Here is an 18,146-nt window from a genome sequence, read left to right on the forward strand (position 1 = left end):
ACTTCTCTGCTCTGGCAGCGGACTTCTCTAGGGAAGTTCAGCTCTTGTTGATTTCGGTTTTGACTCTGCAATTCAGCTCTGCTCTGCTCTACAAAGTGTGCCTAAAAATGCCATTCTTAACCCCAAAATTGCACTCTTCCATCTATAAAACCTAAATCTCCTACAAAGCATAAAACAACACATAAAATGCACCAATTTCCAGAAGATTATCTTTAAAATAAGCTCATACAAACCCTTAAAATTAGAACAATTAAGCATAAATCAACCCCCCCACACTTAGCCTTTTGCTTGTCCTCAAGCAAAATGAATATGAATCCTAGGAAGAAATTGGTTTCAACGATACTTATTTCCATCCAAACATTCAACAAAGTCAATTCAAAATTTTTACAATCGACAAACATCTCTCGATCATGCAATTAACTCAAAGTTTAAGAAGTAACAAAACAGTAATGCAAGTAATTCGATCAGATCCAATTCTCCGCTAGAAGTGAATTCCCTAATGTGATCGCCTTTATAATCAATATTGCCATTTTCACATTTTGTGTGCTTAAGATTTCGACAGTTGAGCCATAATTCATGAAATAAAAACCATTTTGATGTAATCCAAAGTCTTTTCACGTGGTTTCCCATGCTCATAGTTAGACTAGAGGAGCAGAGACTCAGAGCTGTCACATTTTAGAACAGGCCAGATGTTTCAGAGCTGGCAATTTTAGAGCTGATTTTCAGCGTTTTTCACAGATAAGATACGATCGTAGGCAATCACAATGACAACACTCCTTCTAGCATCTACCGGACAAATCACGTTTTACTTACTTACAATTGTGTTGCAACAAAACTCATAATTCATGGCACAAACAAGAAACATATATCAAGAGTAAAACAATATTCTCTTCCACAAATTCATAAAAATTAGCAAGATTCGAGACCAAAAACTAAGCATAGAAAGATTAATCTCGCCCAATTGAAAATATAAGCACAATAAAACACCCCCTCCCACACTTAAAGCATGCCATGTCCTCAGGGCACAAAAGAAATAAGACGAGTTAGAAAAACGTCCCTGATTATCGGCATTGAAAAGCTGAGCATCGTGAGAGGCGGCGAAAAGTGAGGTTTGTGGTCGATGCAGAAATTGCAGCACTGAAAAAAAATCATTAGCACCCAAAAATCAAAGTATCCGCACAAGCAACCAAAACTTAGGAAAACACAAAACAAAAACGGAAAACAAAGAACAAGAAAAACAAAAACAAAAACCAAACCACGGTGGGTTGCCTCCCACCAAGCGCTAGTTTTAGAGTCGCCAGCCCGACGTAGAGGATCCCTTAACCAAAATCGATATGAAACGTCAGCTGAATTAGTCCTCGTGCAAGCATATCATCTTCCAGTTCAGCTGTGGGTCCTCTTAATGAGCAAGCAGAGCTCATCGCTTTCATCATTCTCTCGAACCAAGAGCTATGTTGAGATCTCTTCTCTTTCTTCTCTTCCAAAGGTGGTGCACTCTGCACTCTTAGCACGGTATCATCCTTGCATGGCAGCACATCAGCTCGTTCTTCCTCAACGGTTGCATCCTCTTTCACGGTAGTTAGCACCTCATAAACAGCATTAACGTCGAGTGGAAGCTTAGTCAAAAACTGATCTTCAATGGCCTCCTCATCCTGCAAATTGTGAAGAAAATCCTGTATAATTATGTCCTCTTCCGAGCTGGTGCACATCAGTTTCTCCTCAGCATAATTCTGGCGCGTGCTGTTCATAGTTAGCGTACTGCTCAGAGCTGAGCTCGTCAGCGCTGGCGGTAAAATTTTTGCTCTGTCTTCCAGCGACAGAGCTGAAGTAGTCAGTGCTGGCGGAACGGGCATAGCTGGAGTAGTCAGCGCTGGCGGAATAGGCATGGCTGGAGTAGTCAGCGCTGGCGGAATGGGCATAACTGGCGGAAGAGTCAGGGCTGGAGCGCTTGGCAGAGCTGGCGAAAGACAGTTAGCTCTGAAAATTTTTACTTCTTCCTCATGGTCAGCAATCTCAACAAGAGAACAGATATGCATTGAGAAGTTAGAAATAATAGGCTTTTGATTAAAAACGGAGAATGTTACCGATCTACCAGACCCGGCCATGCTCAAAGTTCCAGAACCCACATCAATGCGCGTCTGGGTAGTAGCCATAAAAGGCCGACCAAGTAGAACAAGTTGCACATTCTTTCCTATAATGCCTTGCCCTGCCTCGAGCACAACAAAATCGGCTAGCACCGTGATTCCTCTCACCATGACTTCAACATCTTTTAAAATACCACGAGTGCTACAATTTGCCCCATCAGCTAGTTGAAGTCTTGTTTTCGTGCTTTTAAGCTCCTCTTCCTTCCTGCCCAATTTCTGAAAAATAGCATACGACATCAAATTGACTGCAGCACCCAAGTCTAACATGCTCGTGAATTCTCCAGCTCGACCCAAACCAATACCAATAATGAAACTCCCTGGATCTTCTTTCTTTGGCAATGGTTGGGTTGGATCAACAATTGATGGTGGCAGAGGCAGGCTGGGCTTCGGTGGTTGATATGGCGTACTTGATTTGTGAAGTTTCTGCACTGGCCTTATCAACTCTGGTGCTCTCCTCTGCTCTGGCTGCCAAGCCAGAGCTGGCTCTCTCCTCTGCTCTGGCTGCCAAGCCAGAGCTGGCTCTCTCCTCTGCTCTGGCTGTCAAGTCAGAGCTGGCAGCCTAGTCTGCTCTGGCATCCTCGCCAGAGCTAGCACTTGATGAGTTTGGCTCTGCTGCTGCTGTAGCTGGTCCAGCGCGCCCGACAGTTGCCCTACGGTAGTCTCAAGGTGTTTAATAGTGGCAGCCTGAGACTCCATACTTTGCTTGGTCATCTCAAAGTTTTGCTTACTAACCTCCATAAAAGCCTGCATAGTCTCCTCCAGGGACTGTTTTTGCAGAGGCATTGGCTCTTGTGGAGCATTCTGGAATTGTTGAGCAGGCTGAAAATTCCTTTGGTGTTGACCTCTCCATCCACCATTGCTTTGATTATAATTTATGCTCTGCGCAGGGACAGGTGCAGCTTTCGTATGGCTCATCTTGAGCTGCTGTACTTCGCGCATGATTGAGGCCAATTGTTTCTGCATCTCAAACTGGTTCGTCACAGCGCTGGCCTCAACTCTCTTTCCACGGACCAACTTTTGTTGAGAGCTCTCCGCTAAGGTTTTGAATATCTCATTCAGCTTTGCTGCAGTCTTCCGAGCTATGTTACCTCTTGCAGTGCTGTCCACCATGAATTGGGCAGTTTGCACTAACCCATCATAAAAGTATTGCATTAACATCACGTTCGTCAGTTGATGTTGCGGGCATTGACGGAGTAGTTCTTGAAATCTTTCCCAATCTTCGTGTAAAGGCTCGTCTGGTCCTTGGATGAAATCTACGATCTGCGCTCTGAGCTCCTGTGTCTTGTGGCTGGGATAGTACTTTAGCATGAATTTCTCACAAGCTTCTCCCCAAGTGGTGATAGAGTTGGGTGGCAGAGTTAGCATCCATGTTCTCGCCCGATCTTTAAGTGCATAGGGGAAGCACTTGAGCTTAAGTTGGTCCTCCGTGAGATTCAGCAATGGAATGGTTTGAACTTGTGTGCAAAAATCACGGATGAATTGTAGGGCATCTTCACTCGGCATCCCATGGAACAGAGGTAAAAGACTTGAATCATTCGGCTTTAGATTGTAATTTCTGACGGCGGTGGGAAGCACAATAGCCGATGTGTTGGTGTCTCCGATGACGGGCCGGGTGAAATCTCCCATATACTCCATGTTCTGAGCCATCTCTTCTTTGTTTGTGTTATGCTCTACTCGGTCAGAGCTGGCTTCCGAGTGCCCCTCAGAATCAGAGTCAGAGTATAACACGTCTGCTCTGGTATGTGTGCGAGTGTTATCCAGCGGGGAAGTTAGTTTTCTTTTCAGACTACGGCGTCCCTTCATACACAACACTTAACACACGGATTAAACGCACCGGGTGAGAGGAAAAGAAAAGTAAAAATAAAAACGTAAAGTAAAGAAACAAGAAAAACGGAAAGAAAAGTGACACAATTAAATGCATAAAACCTTCCCCGGCAACGGCGCCAAAATTTGACTCAACCTAGAAACACCTCTAGTTTGACTTGCAATAGAACAATGACATCCTAGTGATGGTAAGTTAACCCAATGTCGTCTCTCAAGGAAGATCTTTAAGGGCAATTAATTATGTCACAAGAAAGCTATAAACTAAGGATTGAAAGCTATAAAATTATCTAAAGCTGGGAAAATAAACTTAACTAGAAACTTAAACTAAAGAATTATCTAGGCATGAAAAAGAATTATTAACTAATGTTTGTAATTTAAACTTAAATAAAACTTAATCTTAAAATTATCTAGGCGTGAAACTATTAAACCCTAGGCAAGAATTAAACCAACTTAAGGTAAAGAATTAACTAGACAAATTGAATTTAAATAACTTTAATTAAAACTTCTAATCTAATCTAACTAGGCAGAAACCAAAGTGCATAATTTAAAGAAAGCATCATAAAAATGCATAAGTAAATTTGCAGAATTTAAAGAAAGCATAAGTAAAAGCAAATAAATAAACTTGATTAAAGAAATACCATAAGTCGTCTCGAGAAGTAATCTGTCACGTAATTACAACTCTAAACGGAAAACTAATCTAAAACATGAATTAAAAGAACTATAAACTAAACTAACTAGAACAGAAATCGAAACTAGAACTATGAAAAACAATAAACCTAAGCTTTAGCTAACTTGGCGGAAACTACAGATTAGGGCAAAGGATTTTATCTAACTACACGCCTGGAGGCAGACGGATTGATTTTACAATGAATAACTAGGCCCTATTTATAGACTTCAAATCCCTCTTGATCACCATGGAAGTTGCCTTTCAAAGTAGAACTCTAAAGGCAATAAAATCGTGCAAGATAAGGCAACTCCAGCTGGATGCGCGCCATGGAAAACACTCCTTCTTTGGCCAACAATCGCAGCTCTGGAGGGAATAACTCTGCTCTGGAAAGGTCGGCTCTGGTCCGCTACAGCGCTATCTTCGCAGCTCTGCTCTGACGAGCGTCTCTGCTCTGGCATAGGACTTCTCTGCTCTGGCAGCGGACTTCTCTAGGGAAGTTCAGCTCTTGTTGATTTCGGTTTTGACTCTGCAATTCAGCTCTGCTCTGCTCTACAAAGTGTGCCTAAAAACGTCATTCTTAACCCCAAAATCTCCAAAATTGCACTCTTCCATCTATAAAACCTAAATCTCCTGCACAACATAAAACAACACATAAAATGCACCAATTTCTAGAAGATTATCTTTAAAATAAGCTTATACAAACCCCTAAAATTAGAACAATTAAGCATAAATCAGTGAGCAGTCTAAGGTTCATAAACCTTTGAGTCTACATGATCCCGAGATCGGGATATCTGTTCCATTTCCTAGGAGGTTAGCAAAGAAGAAGTCGGAGGAAGAGCTCATTGATTTCATGAAGATATTTGGGAAGTTGGAGATTAATCTTCCATTCCTCCAAGCACTCAAACTCCCTCAGCTGAGCAAGTTTCTGAAGGACTTCATTGCTGGTAAGTTTAAGAAATCTGAAAAAATTGTGATAGGCGAGAACGTGTCAGCAGTGATACAAAAGAAGTTACCGCCCAAATGCAAAGATCCAGGTAAGTTTTCTCTGTCGTGTTTCATAGGTGACACGAAGATTGAGCATGCTATGTGTGATCTAGGAGCTTCTATTAATGTCATGCCTTTAGCTATTTATAATAGCCTAATTGGTGTGAAGTTGGTAGATACTAAGGTGGTGATTCAGTTGACTGATGGGTCATGTGTTCGTCCTGAGGGTCTTTTAGAGAGTGTTCTTGTGAAGGTGCATGATTTTGTTTATCCTGCTGACTTTTATGTGGTGAAAATGAGTGGTATGCAGTCGAAAGAGTCAGCCGGTGTTCTGTTAGGTCGTCCTTTCTTAAAGACCACTAGGGCAATTATTGATGTTTATAGTGGTACTATTTGTTTGGATTATCATGGAGAGAAGTTTACTTTCAACATTGATGATACCATGAAAAGTCCCCATGCTGTTAAAACTGCTTGTGCCACTAATGTTACTGACCCTTTTGTCCAAGAACATCTTGAGACTAAATTTGTGCAGGACAAGTTGGAACTAACCTTGACAAAAAGGGCAACTGGTTTTGATGCTCGTGGGATGAACAATGAAGAAGTCAAAGAATCTACCAAGTCTCTTCATGCTCACTCGAAATTAGCAGATTCTGAAAATACGTTTTGTTTGCCCAAACATGACACATCTCTTCATGCTCAATCGGAATTGACATGTTCTGGACATACAGTTTGTTTGCCCAGACGGAAGCCATGCGACAGAACTTTGCATTTTGATGTGGAACCACCCGACTTAGAAGATAAGTGCGAGGATGAGCTTCGTCTTGAAGCTGATAATGTTGCGATGTGGTACAAGGATCGAACAAAGATGTGGCATGACAAGAATCTCCGAGGAAAGTCATTTACAATCGGCCAAAAGGTGCTTTTGTTCCAATCGAAGCTGCGTTTAATGCCTGGGAAGTTGAAGAAGAAGTGGATTGGCCCCTTCGTGATACAATCTGTTCGCCCAAACGGAGCGTTTGAAATTCACAGTTTGGACACGGCGAAGAAGTTTATCGTCAACAGACATCAATTGAAGCCGTATTATGATGCATCTTCCTTAGTTCCAGCGGAAACTATTTCGCTGCTGCTTCCAACAAGTTTCTGACACTACAAGAATTAAGACCATAGACAACCCGAGATAGACAACACACATCGAAAAATGTCGTCTATATGTCAATAGACGACGTTTTGTATCTTGCGCGTTGTCTATAACTGAGAAAAAGACGACACGCGCACTAACCGCGTCATCTAATATTGACATAGACAACACGCATCGTAAACTCGTTGTCTATTAAAGGGCGCTCATAGACAACATGCGCAAGGAGCGTCGTCTATTTCTCAGCAGCAACAGGTTTTTTTTAGTTTTTGTTTTAGTTTAATTTCAAATTGTGAAGTAGTTTCAAGCTCTCATTGGACCATACTAATTCGCTGGAGATGTCTGAATTAAGACATCTCATCATATTAACTGCATATCTGGTAGCTGCTAAAATAGTAGAAAACAGGACAAATACACCAGATTTTTCTTTCTTTCTGGTTGTAAACATACAATTCTTTTCTTAGCTGTTTGTGAGTCTTGGTTTTGGGTGCCTGTGTTTGTGCAGATTTCCAATGAAATAATGAAGTTACTGGCAATCAACCATAGGGACTGAATGTCTGCTGAATTGAAGTTAACTTTGAATTTTCTTGATTGATATCTGGATCTATATTTTGAGTAATGCATTTATGTGGGCTGAGTTGAAGTTAACTTGATGTTTCTTGATTGATATCTGGATCTATATTGTGACTAATGCATTTTTTATTTAGTAAAGTTTATATTCATCTGATCAAGCAGGATGCTTCTGACTCACAATGGAGAAATTTCAGGCAGAACTTACCAAGATTTTGTAAACGTAATTAATAAGCACGTTAATGAAAATTTTCTCATTAATATTTATGTTAGGAGAAATACCTGTTTTCCAAGTTGAATCAGTTTCCATGTGACATTTAGAGAAAAAAAGAATTTTCCACAAATAGAGAAGATGGCTCTCGTAGAATTCACCGTAAATTTGATGAAAGGTTGATGAAAAAATATTGGATGACTCTGTTTACAGATTAGATTTTGTATAAAATAACTAAAGTGATATCAGCTCCTTGATAGGGATCTAGAGTAATTTCATTTTTACCTTGACGTGTTCCACTATTTTATTATTGCTTCACTTTGATCTATCTCACATATCATGCTAATTACAGTAATTCTTGTTCAGATCGCATGTGTCCTTTTCCCTCCCTTAGACTACCCACAGTCGTGACACTCACCCAACCCAACCTTACTCCACTTTTTAATAAAATATTCATTTCTCTCTCATCCACCTACACAACCCACAACCTAACACAATTTTTACTCCCAATGGTGACACCAACCCAACCTACATATTTTTTCTTTTCACTTTATTTTTAAATTATCTTAATATCTAAAATAAAATATAAATATAAATTAAATATTTATTTATTATATTTAATAAATAAAATAAATATTTTTTAAACAAAATTGTAATTATATTATAATTAAACATTGTCATATATTATAATTGATATTTAACTCAATCACAAAGGAAGATTACAAGAATTAAACATACAACTGAAATTAAATATAGCAAAGTACAATACGTGAAATTTAAAAATACAATTAGAAAATGCAAATTACATATTTAATTGCCAGTGCCAAATTTTTCCCATACATGCTCAATCAAATCACATTGAAGAGTCCTATGAGCTTCTCTATTGCGAAGTTGATCTCTATTAGTCATATAAGTAGACAAGCTCGCAATACGTTCAGTAGAATAGCGAAAATGTTCGCCATCTTCTGTTTGTACTCTTGTAGGTGTATCCATAAAAAATTCTGTTGGATCATAATAATTTTGGTAGGTATCTCGTTCATCCTCGACTATCATATTATGCATGATGATACAAGCCATCATAATTTTTCCCATCAAAACTTTATCCCAAACAAGACATGGGCGTCGTAAAAATGCAAATCGAGCTTGTAGGACTCCAAATGCTCGCTCAACATCTTTTCGGACAGACTCTTGGTGTTGAGCGAACAACTTGTGTTTGCGGATCTGTGGGGAAGTAATTGACTTGACAAATACAGCCCATGAAGGGTATATACCATCAGTTAAATAATATGCCATATCATAATGACGACCATTCACTACGTAATTAACCTTTGGTGCTCGACCTTCTAAGACATCATTAAAAACAGGAGATCGATGGAGTACATTAATATCATTACACGAACCTGGTGTTCCAAAGAACGCATGCCATATCCACAAGTCGTATGAGGCAACAGCTTCCAAAATGATCGTTGGTTTTCCACTTCTCCCAGTATATTGGCCGGCCCACGCATTAGGACAATTTTTCCACTCCCAATGCATGCAATCAATACTGCCAATCATGCCTGGAAAACCACGTTGTTCTCCAACATAGAGCAGCCTTGCCAAATCTTGTTCATTAGGCCTTCTGAGATACGTACCACCGAAGCAAGATATAACACCTTCCACAAAATGGACTAAAGCATCTCTTGTAGAAGATGAACTCATTCGCAGATACTCATCGACAACATCGGATGATGTCCCATACGCCAACACCCTCATGGCTCCAGTACATTTCTGCAATGATGAAAGATTGAGATGTATTTGTGTTTTATTGAGATGTGTTTAGGTGTAAAAATATAGTGAAGTTAGGCTCTATTTATAGAGCAAAAAATAAGAAAAATTTTAATATAATTTTAATATATTTTTTATAAAAAAAAACATTATAAAATTTTATTTATTCAAATATTTAATCAACCACTTAAAAATTGACAAGTGGCATAAAAAGGAGAAAAGTGGGAGGCGTGACACTGGGGCGGCAGATCCCCCAGGTCACCCATTTTGGATGACTTTTGATTTAATTTAATTACCCCATCTTTTTGTCGTTTCTGGTGACCCCCTCCTCGGGGTCACCGTTGGGGGTAGTCTTAGTGAAGCTTCGGAAAGAAGGCTTAGATGCTAATGAGAAGATCAAGAGATATATGTGTGTCTAGTTATTCATCTCAAGCAGTGAGACAAGCCCTTGTGAAATATCTTGTTGGTTTCAGAACATCTTTTAATTGCAACAAAAAGCTATTGTGTTTACTTGTTTCTGATTGATTTCAGATGGTGGATCTCGCTTGGCTTTGCAATCACCCAGGCTCTTATTCTCTCTTGTTATTCACTTCCCTATTCTATATATGCAGCTAGCCACAGGTAATCATGAGAGGAGACATCCGTTTCATGTTCTTAGTCTTAAGAGTTCTTCTTTTAGGAATTCTATTGAGTTTTTTAACTATAGTTTCTGTAATGTTGTATCTAGGATATAGAGATGTGAGATATCAGTTCTAGAAACTCAGGCATTGTAATTGTTTTCTAATTGGGAGATTTGAAGCGCAAATTTTGTTATTGATGATGTGTGCTGATTTGAGTAATGCTGCTTGCACCTTTCTCAATTTCTTTAAATAATATAGTATTGAATAACATTGAAAGGGAAAATTGTTACAGAATACACAAATTGGATATTGAAGAAATGCTGCTCTAGAAGGTGAGTTACTAAACTTAGCTTTTAGCTAGCTGCAGCTGATGATGAAGACTTTATTGAAACTTATTTACTCAATAAATTCTCTGCTTTAATCTGAATGCTTGATCTTGATCTCATAGAAGAGAGTCTGACCTTGCTGGTAATCTCTTGAAGAAATTGACAGGTACCGATGGCAGCTTGCTTCGAAACCGCGGGTGTCGAAGAATGTAAAGGCCAATGAGCACTGCCACAACTTGAAATGGAGTGACATACAGAAACACAGCCCAGATCAACGAGAAGATGATGAAGATGGCCGTCGCCCTCGGATCTCTCCACCCCAGTCGCCAGGTCTCCAATCACAGTCTGCACCCTTCCTGCCACGCTCTTTAACCTATCATATCTCATCCTCACAATATCAGATGGCCGGGATGTTGGGAATGTGTCGATCCAGCTCGTCTGGATGTGTGTTCTCGGCGAGCATCCATGTGTGGCGGAACCCTTGATCTCAGCCGGTAGTTCCACAGCCCGATCACGAATGGTTGGGAGGATCAGCTCCGGGTAGCAGACTAGTATCAGAAACAGCACGTGCACCAAGATGGTCGTCAATGGATTCTTCCAATAGCAGATGCCATCAAACCACCTGTAGACATATGAAATCCCAGAAAGGAGCGGAATGAATGATTACCTGTACATCAAACCACAGCTAGCTTTATATATTTGAAATTAATGAATGACATTTTTATTATTCGTGTCTATATTTTAAATTATTTATTATGAATTTTTAGATTTTAATAAAATATTTATTTGAAAAAATAGAAAATTTAAGTATAACTGCAGAATTAAAATAAAAAATTGAAAAATTCAATGAATAGACGCGCATGCGCATGTTGTCTATTAGCTGATAGACGACGGACGCAAGCGCGTTGTCTATGCGCTAATAGACAACGCGCATGTGGATGTCGTCTATTAGCTAATAGACGACGCGCATGCGCATGTTGTCTATTAGCTCCCCCAATAGACTACACCCACATAGATGACATGCGATTTTCAAATAGATGACACGCTTTGCATGTTGTCTATTAGCATTTTTCTTGTAGTGTGAGCATATTGGAGAGTCGAGCCGATGACATTAAAGAACGGCGCTTATCGGGAGGCAACCCGAATTTCTTTCCCTTCTCTCTCTTTTATCTTTTGGTTATTTAGTCTTATTTTGCTTTCATTTTAATTTTTGTCATATTTCTGTTTTTCTAAAAAAAAAATTAAAAAAATTAAGTCAAAATGGTGTTGGGCGATTTTTTAATTTTTTTTTTCTAAGTGTTGGAGTTGTTTTTCATAATTTCCTCATAGGGGCTAATTCGCAATTATTAACTTTTCGTATGGGGTTATTTTTGCAGGACTTGAAAAGAATGGGGGTCAAATTACAAATTCTCACACTAGGGTTTATTTTGACTTAAGTCCACTTATTCAGGAGTTGCGAAGGCGGCAAACACGGTGACTTCTCCCCTTTTGTGTTTTGTTTAGTGGTTTTCTTTGCTTAGTTTTGTGTTTTGTAGTTTGTCTTGTGTGATCCTTCTTTATGCTTTTCTGTGTTTGCTTGAGGGCAAGCAAAATTTAAGTGTGAGGGGGGAGATGTGTTTTTGCATGTTTTTGTTGAGTCTGATGTGAGTCTCGTTGTGTCGTTTTGTGTGTTTTTGGCCAAGTAATTGTTGAGTGCTAGTTGCTAAGCATACTGCCAAAGTGAGTTGTGTAATGAACTTGATAATTTGATGCTTGAGAATTGGGAGTTTGTGATTGAAGGAGCGTGTCTTTATTAGATGATATTTGGGATGACAAATAATGGCGACAAGTGAGTCAAAAACCACACATAAGTGAGAACTTGAGCCTAACAGAGTAGAGCACTCTCTACTATTTTCTTCTTGAGTGATTTGATATTCATGAGGTCGTGATATTTTGTGAGTCATATGTGATGCATGATAGAAGGCACTAGGGTAGCCCATTTGGCCTGCTTTTGATTTCCTACCTAATGAACCCCTTTGAAGCTTTGACCATATTTGTTATTATTTAGTCACTAAATAATTAGCCAAGGCCTGTTTTGGACTTTCTTTTAACCCAGTGATGCATATCTAATCTTGAACCTCATTCCATCAATTGTTCAATTGTGGTTTTGCCATTTACCATTTGCTAATCTGCTGTCTTGTGTAAAATGATAAGGATCTGTGATCTGTTTGGCCAAACAATGGCATTGATCATATCAGTCGTTGGGATGTGAGCAGTTTTGGGAGATGATATTATGGGGAATGTTTTGTAGATGGTTATCATATGTTGAGGAGTGAAATTGAACAAAAGGTTGCTGCTGTAAAAAACAAAAAAAAAAAACAAAAAACAAAAAAAATAGAGGTGCAACACTGAATTTGAGCATGATTAGTGTTATTGATGGAGTTTTTCCGCTAGTTTTGTGGTTGCTTTTCTTTATCTATGATCTTGAGAGTATGGATGACGGTTTAGATTAGATGTGCACACTTTGATTTTCATTGAATAAACCTAGGAACTCTTTTAGATCCTTCCAATCTTATGAATGGTCCCTAGCCCCATTACAACCAAATAACAAAGTCCTTTTTGAGTCACTACTTGACCACGACATATCAAGACCGAGTGGGTCCTCTTTCTTTTGTGTGAATTTCCAAAATCAAATTTGAGAGAATGAGTGATGCCGTGAGATGTGCTCGTTGTTGCTTAATTTGGACTGAATTGATAATGAAGACACATTTTTGACATTCCATTTTCTTGGTTCGAGAGTTGAGAGTTGATTGAGTTGCACGGTTCGATTTGGCAGTTTGTTGTGCTTCCTAATACTTTGATGATTGCTTGGCTAGTGTGTGAGTTTGTTCGTGTCTCATTTCTTATCTTCCATTTTCCGTTTCTCTTCCGTGTGTTTGATGCGTCCGTTTTCCTTTGGTTTTTCTTTTGAGTCTTTAGTGTCATGTCAGGGGGAGGTCATATCTAGATAGCTGTTTCCACTATTGAGTCTTTTCTTCACTTCATACTTGAGGGCAACTATGATTCAAGTGTGAGGGGATTTGATGTGTGTGTTTTAGTTATTTAGATTATAGTGTTATTTGCCATGGTTTATATTCGATATTACCCATGTTATGGTGCTTTTGACGTAGGAATTGTATGAAGTGAGGAATAAGATTCGTGGATGCCGGGAGATGATGAAAGTCGAGAATTTTGGATGAAGTTAGATGATTTTGAAGAGAAGATTAGAGATTGAGCTTAGAGTTAATTATTCTAGATTTAATAAAGCCTAATACTCTTATTTTGATTAATTTTGGGCTTATATTTTGTAAGGGCCGATCAGCCCATTTATTTTGGAGCTATTGGACGGCACTTTAAGGGTTTTAATCCCTTAGTTTGGTTAAATAGGTCAGCTGCACATATATTAGGAGATAAGTTAGGTTTTTTTTTTTTTTTAATTCTTAATCACCAAGTTACACACGTTTTCATTAGCTTAGAATTACTTTGGTTAATTGACTTTTGCAATACACAATTCCTTTAGCTTAGAAGTAATTAGTTTGCTTTTTGCTTTGGATTTTTGGGAGATCGGCGGCTGGAGCTTATTTGTGGCAAAAGACAATTGTTCAATTGTGGTTTTGTTTTACTATAATTCTCGTTATTTTCTTTACGTGCAAATTATTCGTTTATTTTGTGTTTGATTATTTCATGTTTGATTTAATTTATTTGATTGTTCTTAGTTTAATTATGAGTAGCTAATTTATTAATTCGACGAGAATAATGAAATACTGATTTAATATCTGTGAGACCTAATTGAGCACATAATTGATTCCTATTGATTCCGATTTATTCCTTGTGTTTAAAGACAATTCTGATTTTATTTAAGCCAGATCAACTTAGATTTAATTAGATTATAGTCAATTAGCACCTTCAATTCATAATTGTTGGAATATGTCTGATTAGTGATAAAACTACCGTGTTCGTAGTAGGAATAAATTAGTAGATTGATTATTACTAGTGTATCTAGGATAATAGGTCTAAATTGGGTTCCTTTCTCTTAATACTATTGGACTATTAAATTTAGGTCTGGCGTCTACAGCTAGGTTATATTTTAATAAGGGAAATAGGCAGGTCAGTGCGCATCACAGCTATCTATTGACATAGTAAGTAGGAATTGGGGTATGTCAGTGCGTATCACGGTGTCCTATAACTGGTTGGTTGATAGGGATTAATTAATTTTTGCGTCGATGATCAGAGATTGAATTGGTGTAGATTTATTCGAGCCGAGTTACCTTTTATTGATTATTTTCTAGAGTTATTTTAATTGATTTAATTTTCTTTCTTAGGTTAATTAATATTTTCTCAAATTTAAGGCGTGGTGGCTACACCAAATTAGGTCTTTAATTAGGGAATTGGATGATTTTACCTGCTCTCTGTGATTCGACCCTGCTTATCATTATACTCATTTAATTCTTGATAGTATTGCAGGAATTATTTGGTGGTATACGACGACCACCAAGTATCCATATACTGGAGCACTAGAGACGTCGCTCAATCTCGCCACTCGGGTGGTAGCTGTGGAATCAGATGTGTGATAGCCTATGCACCATCAATCCCGTATGAAGTAGTCTCTAGCCAACGTCTGTGGTAGAGTGCTAAAAACTCTCCAAGCATGTCACCCTCTCGTTGTCCAGTGTCTCTAAACCATCGACGCATCGCCTCTCCTAAACGTCGCTGCATCCTGTAATAGAGAACATCATGTCTATCAAAAAGTGGATATAAAACTTACTTGGTACATCTCAATCAACAACATACTCATCCTCATTTGATACGGTGGTGCAACGACTATACTAGCCACAACATCTCTCCTCATAATCCACAACCACTGGCTCATATCATATTCCATCACCTCAGACAGTTCCGCCATCAAAACAATACATAACTCATTAGTGAATCAAACTCAACACTCATCATGAAAGCAATAAAGAAACATCAACAAACTCTTACCTCGATAAGCCGGGGCAGATGGAGCGCCGGGGTTTTATTTCGAACTGACTCTCAAACTAGCCTAAGAATTCAAGTTTAGACTAGTACTCTATTTAAAGATAGATGCAACCAAAGGTTCAACTCAATCAAGAAATAGAATCAGAGCAGATAACCTGCTCTGATACCACTCTGTCGCAGCCCGACGTCTAGCCAGTGATAGCGTAGACCGGGTACCGATACGACTAAATAAAAGAAAGGAATAGAGGCAGGGAAATACTAAACTCAACATCAAGCGGAAGCAAATAACAAGTCATGTAAACTCGAGCAACATAATAACACTTCAAGGTGTAATCGACAAAAGCTTTATAACAGCAAAAGTATCGGGATTCTCGTCAACATTTACAAAGCAGGCATAGCTAAATATTCGCAAAGGTTCATACTATGCAGAGTATCGCAGCAAAATGTAAACAAATTATATGTATGAAGATATATAACCGAGAGTAAATTTCTTGATTCAAAACCAAAAAGACTCCACCTCATAGCAATACCATAGAAAATAGAAATACAGTAAAAGAAAACGTTATTCGAAACACGTCCCCACCAGCACAAGTCCATCCTCACTCCTCGCTTATCCTGCACGTTTAGAAATACATGCAGGGCATGAGTACAGAATACTCAGTGGACATGTGCCGAAAAACAAAGAAAGCTTGCTCTTAGAGCTATAAATTGAACTTGCCCGCCATAAGCAAAATACAGGGATTTTCATCTTAAAAGAACATGTGCAAGCATTTTTAATCATAAACATCATAAATAAACGATTGTGCAACCAAAATACTTATCACGTATGTACCACATCTACAACTCATCATCATCAAAGGTACTGAGAAGTAAGCCTCCCTCTCAAGTACCGTGATCGGCCTACCCGATAGACGGCTCACAATCACCTCTGTGCACAAAATCCCGCTTGTGGCAGGACCAAATTCGTCTCATCAGTAGAGGGTAACATACAAGCTCATCATCAAAATATGGCGAGTCAATTAGTTTCAAACATCATTTCATCTCAAAGCATTTATTAAACTCATAAACACCATCATCATTTCAATTTAGAAAACTCGTATAATAGGGATATTCAAAATAATGCCCACCTGAAGACTTTAACTCAAGCTCGTAAAACCTTCGAGGTGACTTACTTCCGTCCTCCGCTCGTGTCTTCAGATATCGTCATCAACGTAGACGGTACATGAGATAAAATAAACACCAGTTAGAAATATACTTACTAAAGACTCTATTCCTATCTTAGTGTTATCCCATCACTCATCTTCGATTCACTCCAACTATCTTAATCTCCTAAGTATATACTACTTAAGAAATCGAAAATCCTATTCTTGACTTAACACTCATATAGGACTAAACTATATTAACAATCAAATATATATACATGCACACACATAAGGCATACAATCTCACATTAGCACATAGAGAAGTTAATCAAGTTTATTGACATCATAGCAATCTTACTTAAAACTTTTTGTAAACTTTGAAACATAGTTTTAGTTGAGGAAAAATTCCCAAAAATTGAATTTAGAAAGCTAGTAACATAGTATAAAACATTCTTAAACCAATCATTCAAGAATAATTCACATAAACAAATAATCTCAAATTATAGCATTCTTGACAAACTAAACTCGAGACTCCTTCGTCGAACAATTCTAAAAAATTCAAATCAAGCTCACATAATTCACAAGAACACAAATATATAATCATATGACTCAAGAAAATTTTAAAAATTGGCTTCCCCTTTGGCCATCATTTTCGGTCAACATCTAAAGATGTATGGGTTGGTTTGTTTTGTCTCAAAACGCATATACAAGCTCAAATAATCATCACATAGTCATATATGTTCACATCTAAGGTGGTAACTGTAGCTTATCTCTTCCTTGGACCTCAAAGCGAACACACCTTAATGTATAACTTATTTACCTATTTTATCACATATGATACATTAAGGTGTGTCCATTTCTCCAATCACAATACAATGAATTATTCATTATATCTAAGATGCGATATTTTCTCCATTCATAATAAACTCAACCATTCTTATTAAAATCAGTGATATTTTCTCCCGTAACTATTTTTATGAGACGAAGGGAGTAATGAAAAAATAATTTTGCTATTGTTTATATAAAAAATACTCTATACGTCTCACTTATAATGACACAATAGAAATAAGCATGTAGATTAAGAATAATGTGTTAAGAGTGTAAAGTGAGTATGAACCACTTAATTATTTTATGTGTATAAAGTAGGTAGAGATGACATACTGATTCAAAGAAAATGACAATATAAATGAGACAAACGAAAAATGAAAATGTGTCATTATAAGTAAAATGGATGGAGTAGTTATTTTTACAATTTTATCCTTATTATTCTATTAATTTATAATTATGAAACTCCTTAATTATAAATTAACCATTTCTACATTTCACAATCATTAAATTTCTTAAGGGTTAATTGCCTCTAAATTCATAAACTATAGTCAATTTCCATTTTCCCCCCAATCTTTGAACTTTCTATTAAAATCCATCAACTACCGATTTTTCTCAATATTCCCATGATGACAATTTTCGACCAAATCCGATATCGGAATTATCCTATGTGGCGATATTCACTTAAAACGAGGCAAAACATGGCGTTGACGTGTGCAGTGTATGCCACATAACCCTATATGACATCATTTTGTCTTTGGAGTTTTAAAAGGCGGGGAGGAATCTAAAACCGTTTTTTTCAGTGTTTAGGCAATAGAGAATATGCAGCAGAGGAGATTCAAGCGTCATTTCTCTTCTATTTCTCTGGATGATCGGAGACGAAGGAAAAAGGTTGTGCAACGGTAGAACTTAGCGAATTAACCTAATAAGGAT

The 18,146-nt window shown here is 38.0% G+C and overlaps 1 protein-coding gene, 1 long non-coding RNA gene and 1 pseudogene across 2 annotated transcripts; 1 reads left to right on the forward strand and 2 right to left on the reverse strand.

Moving 5' to 3' along the window:
* Positions 1-7,922: 7,922 nt before the first annotated feature.
* LOC131016491 (uncharacterized) lies at positions 7,923-9,313 on the reverse strand. The gene has a single exon (XM_057945192.1). The coding sequence runs from the start codon at positions 9,288-9,290 to the stop codon at positions 8,346-8,348; it is 945 nt and encodes a 314-aa protein (XP_057801175.1). The 5' UTR covers positions 9,291-9,313; the 3' UTR covers positions 7,923-8,345.
* Positions 9,314-9,654: 341 nt separating this feature from the next.
* Positions 9,655-10,122, forward strand: LOC131016492 (uncharacterized). The gene is made up of 2 exons (XR_009099023.1): positions 9,655-9,764; positions 9,834-10,122. It is a non-coding gene; the product is annotated as an uncharacterized LOC131016492 (long non-coding RNA).
* Positions 10,123-10,162: 40 nt separating this feature from the next.
* On the reverse strand, positions 10,163-10,893 carry LOC131018718 (multiple C2 domain and transmembrane region protein 6-like; annotated as a pseudogene).
* Positions 10,894-18,146: the final 7,253 nt, after the last annotated feature.

The sequence above is a fragment of the Salvia miltiorrhiza genome, chromosome 3 (genome assembly GCF_028751815.1).
Source record: "Salvia miltiorrhiza cultivar Shanhuang (shh) chromosome 3, IMPLAD_Smil_shh, whole genome shotgun sequence".
NCBI classification, from domain to species: domain Eukaryota; kingdom Viridiplantae; phylum Streptophyta; class Magnoliopsida; order Lamiales; family Lamiaceae; genus Salvia; species Salvia miltiorrhiza.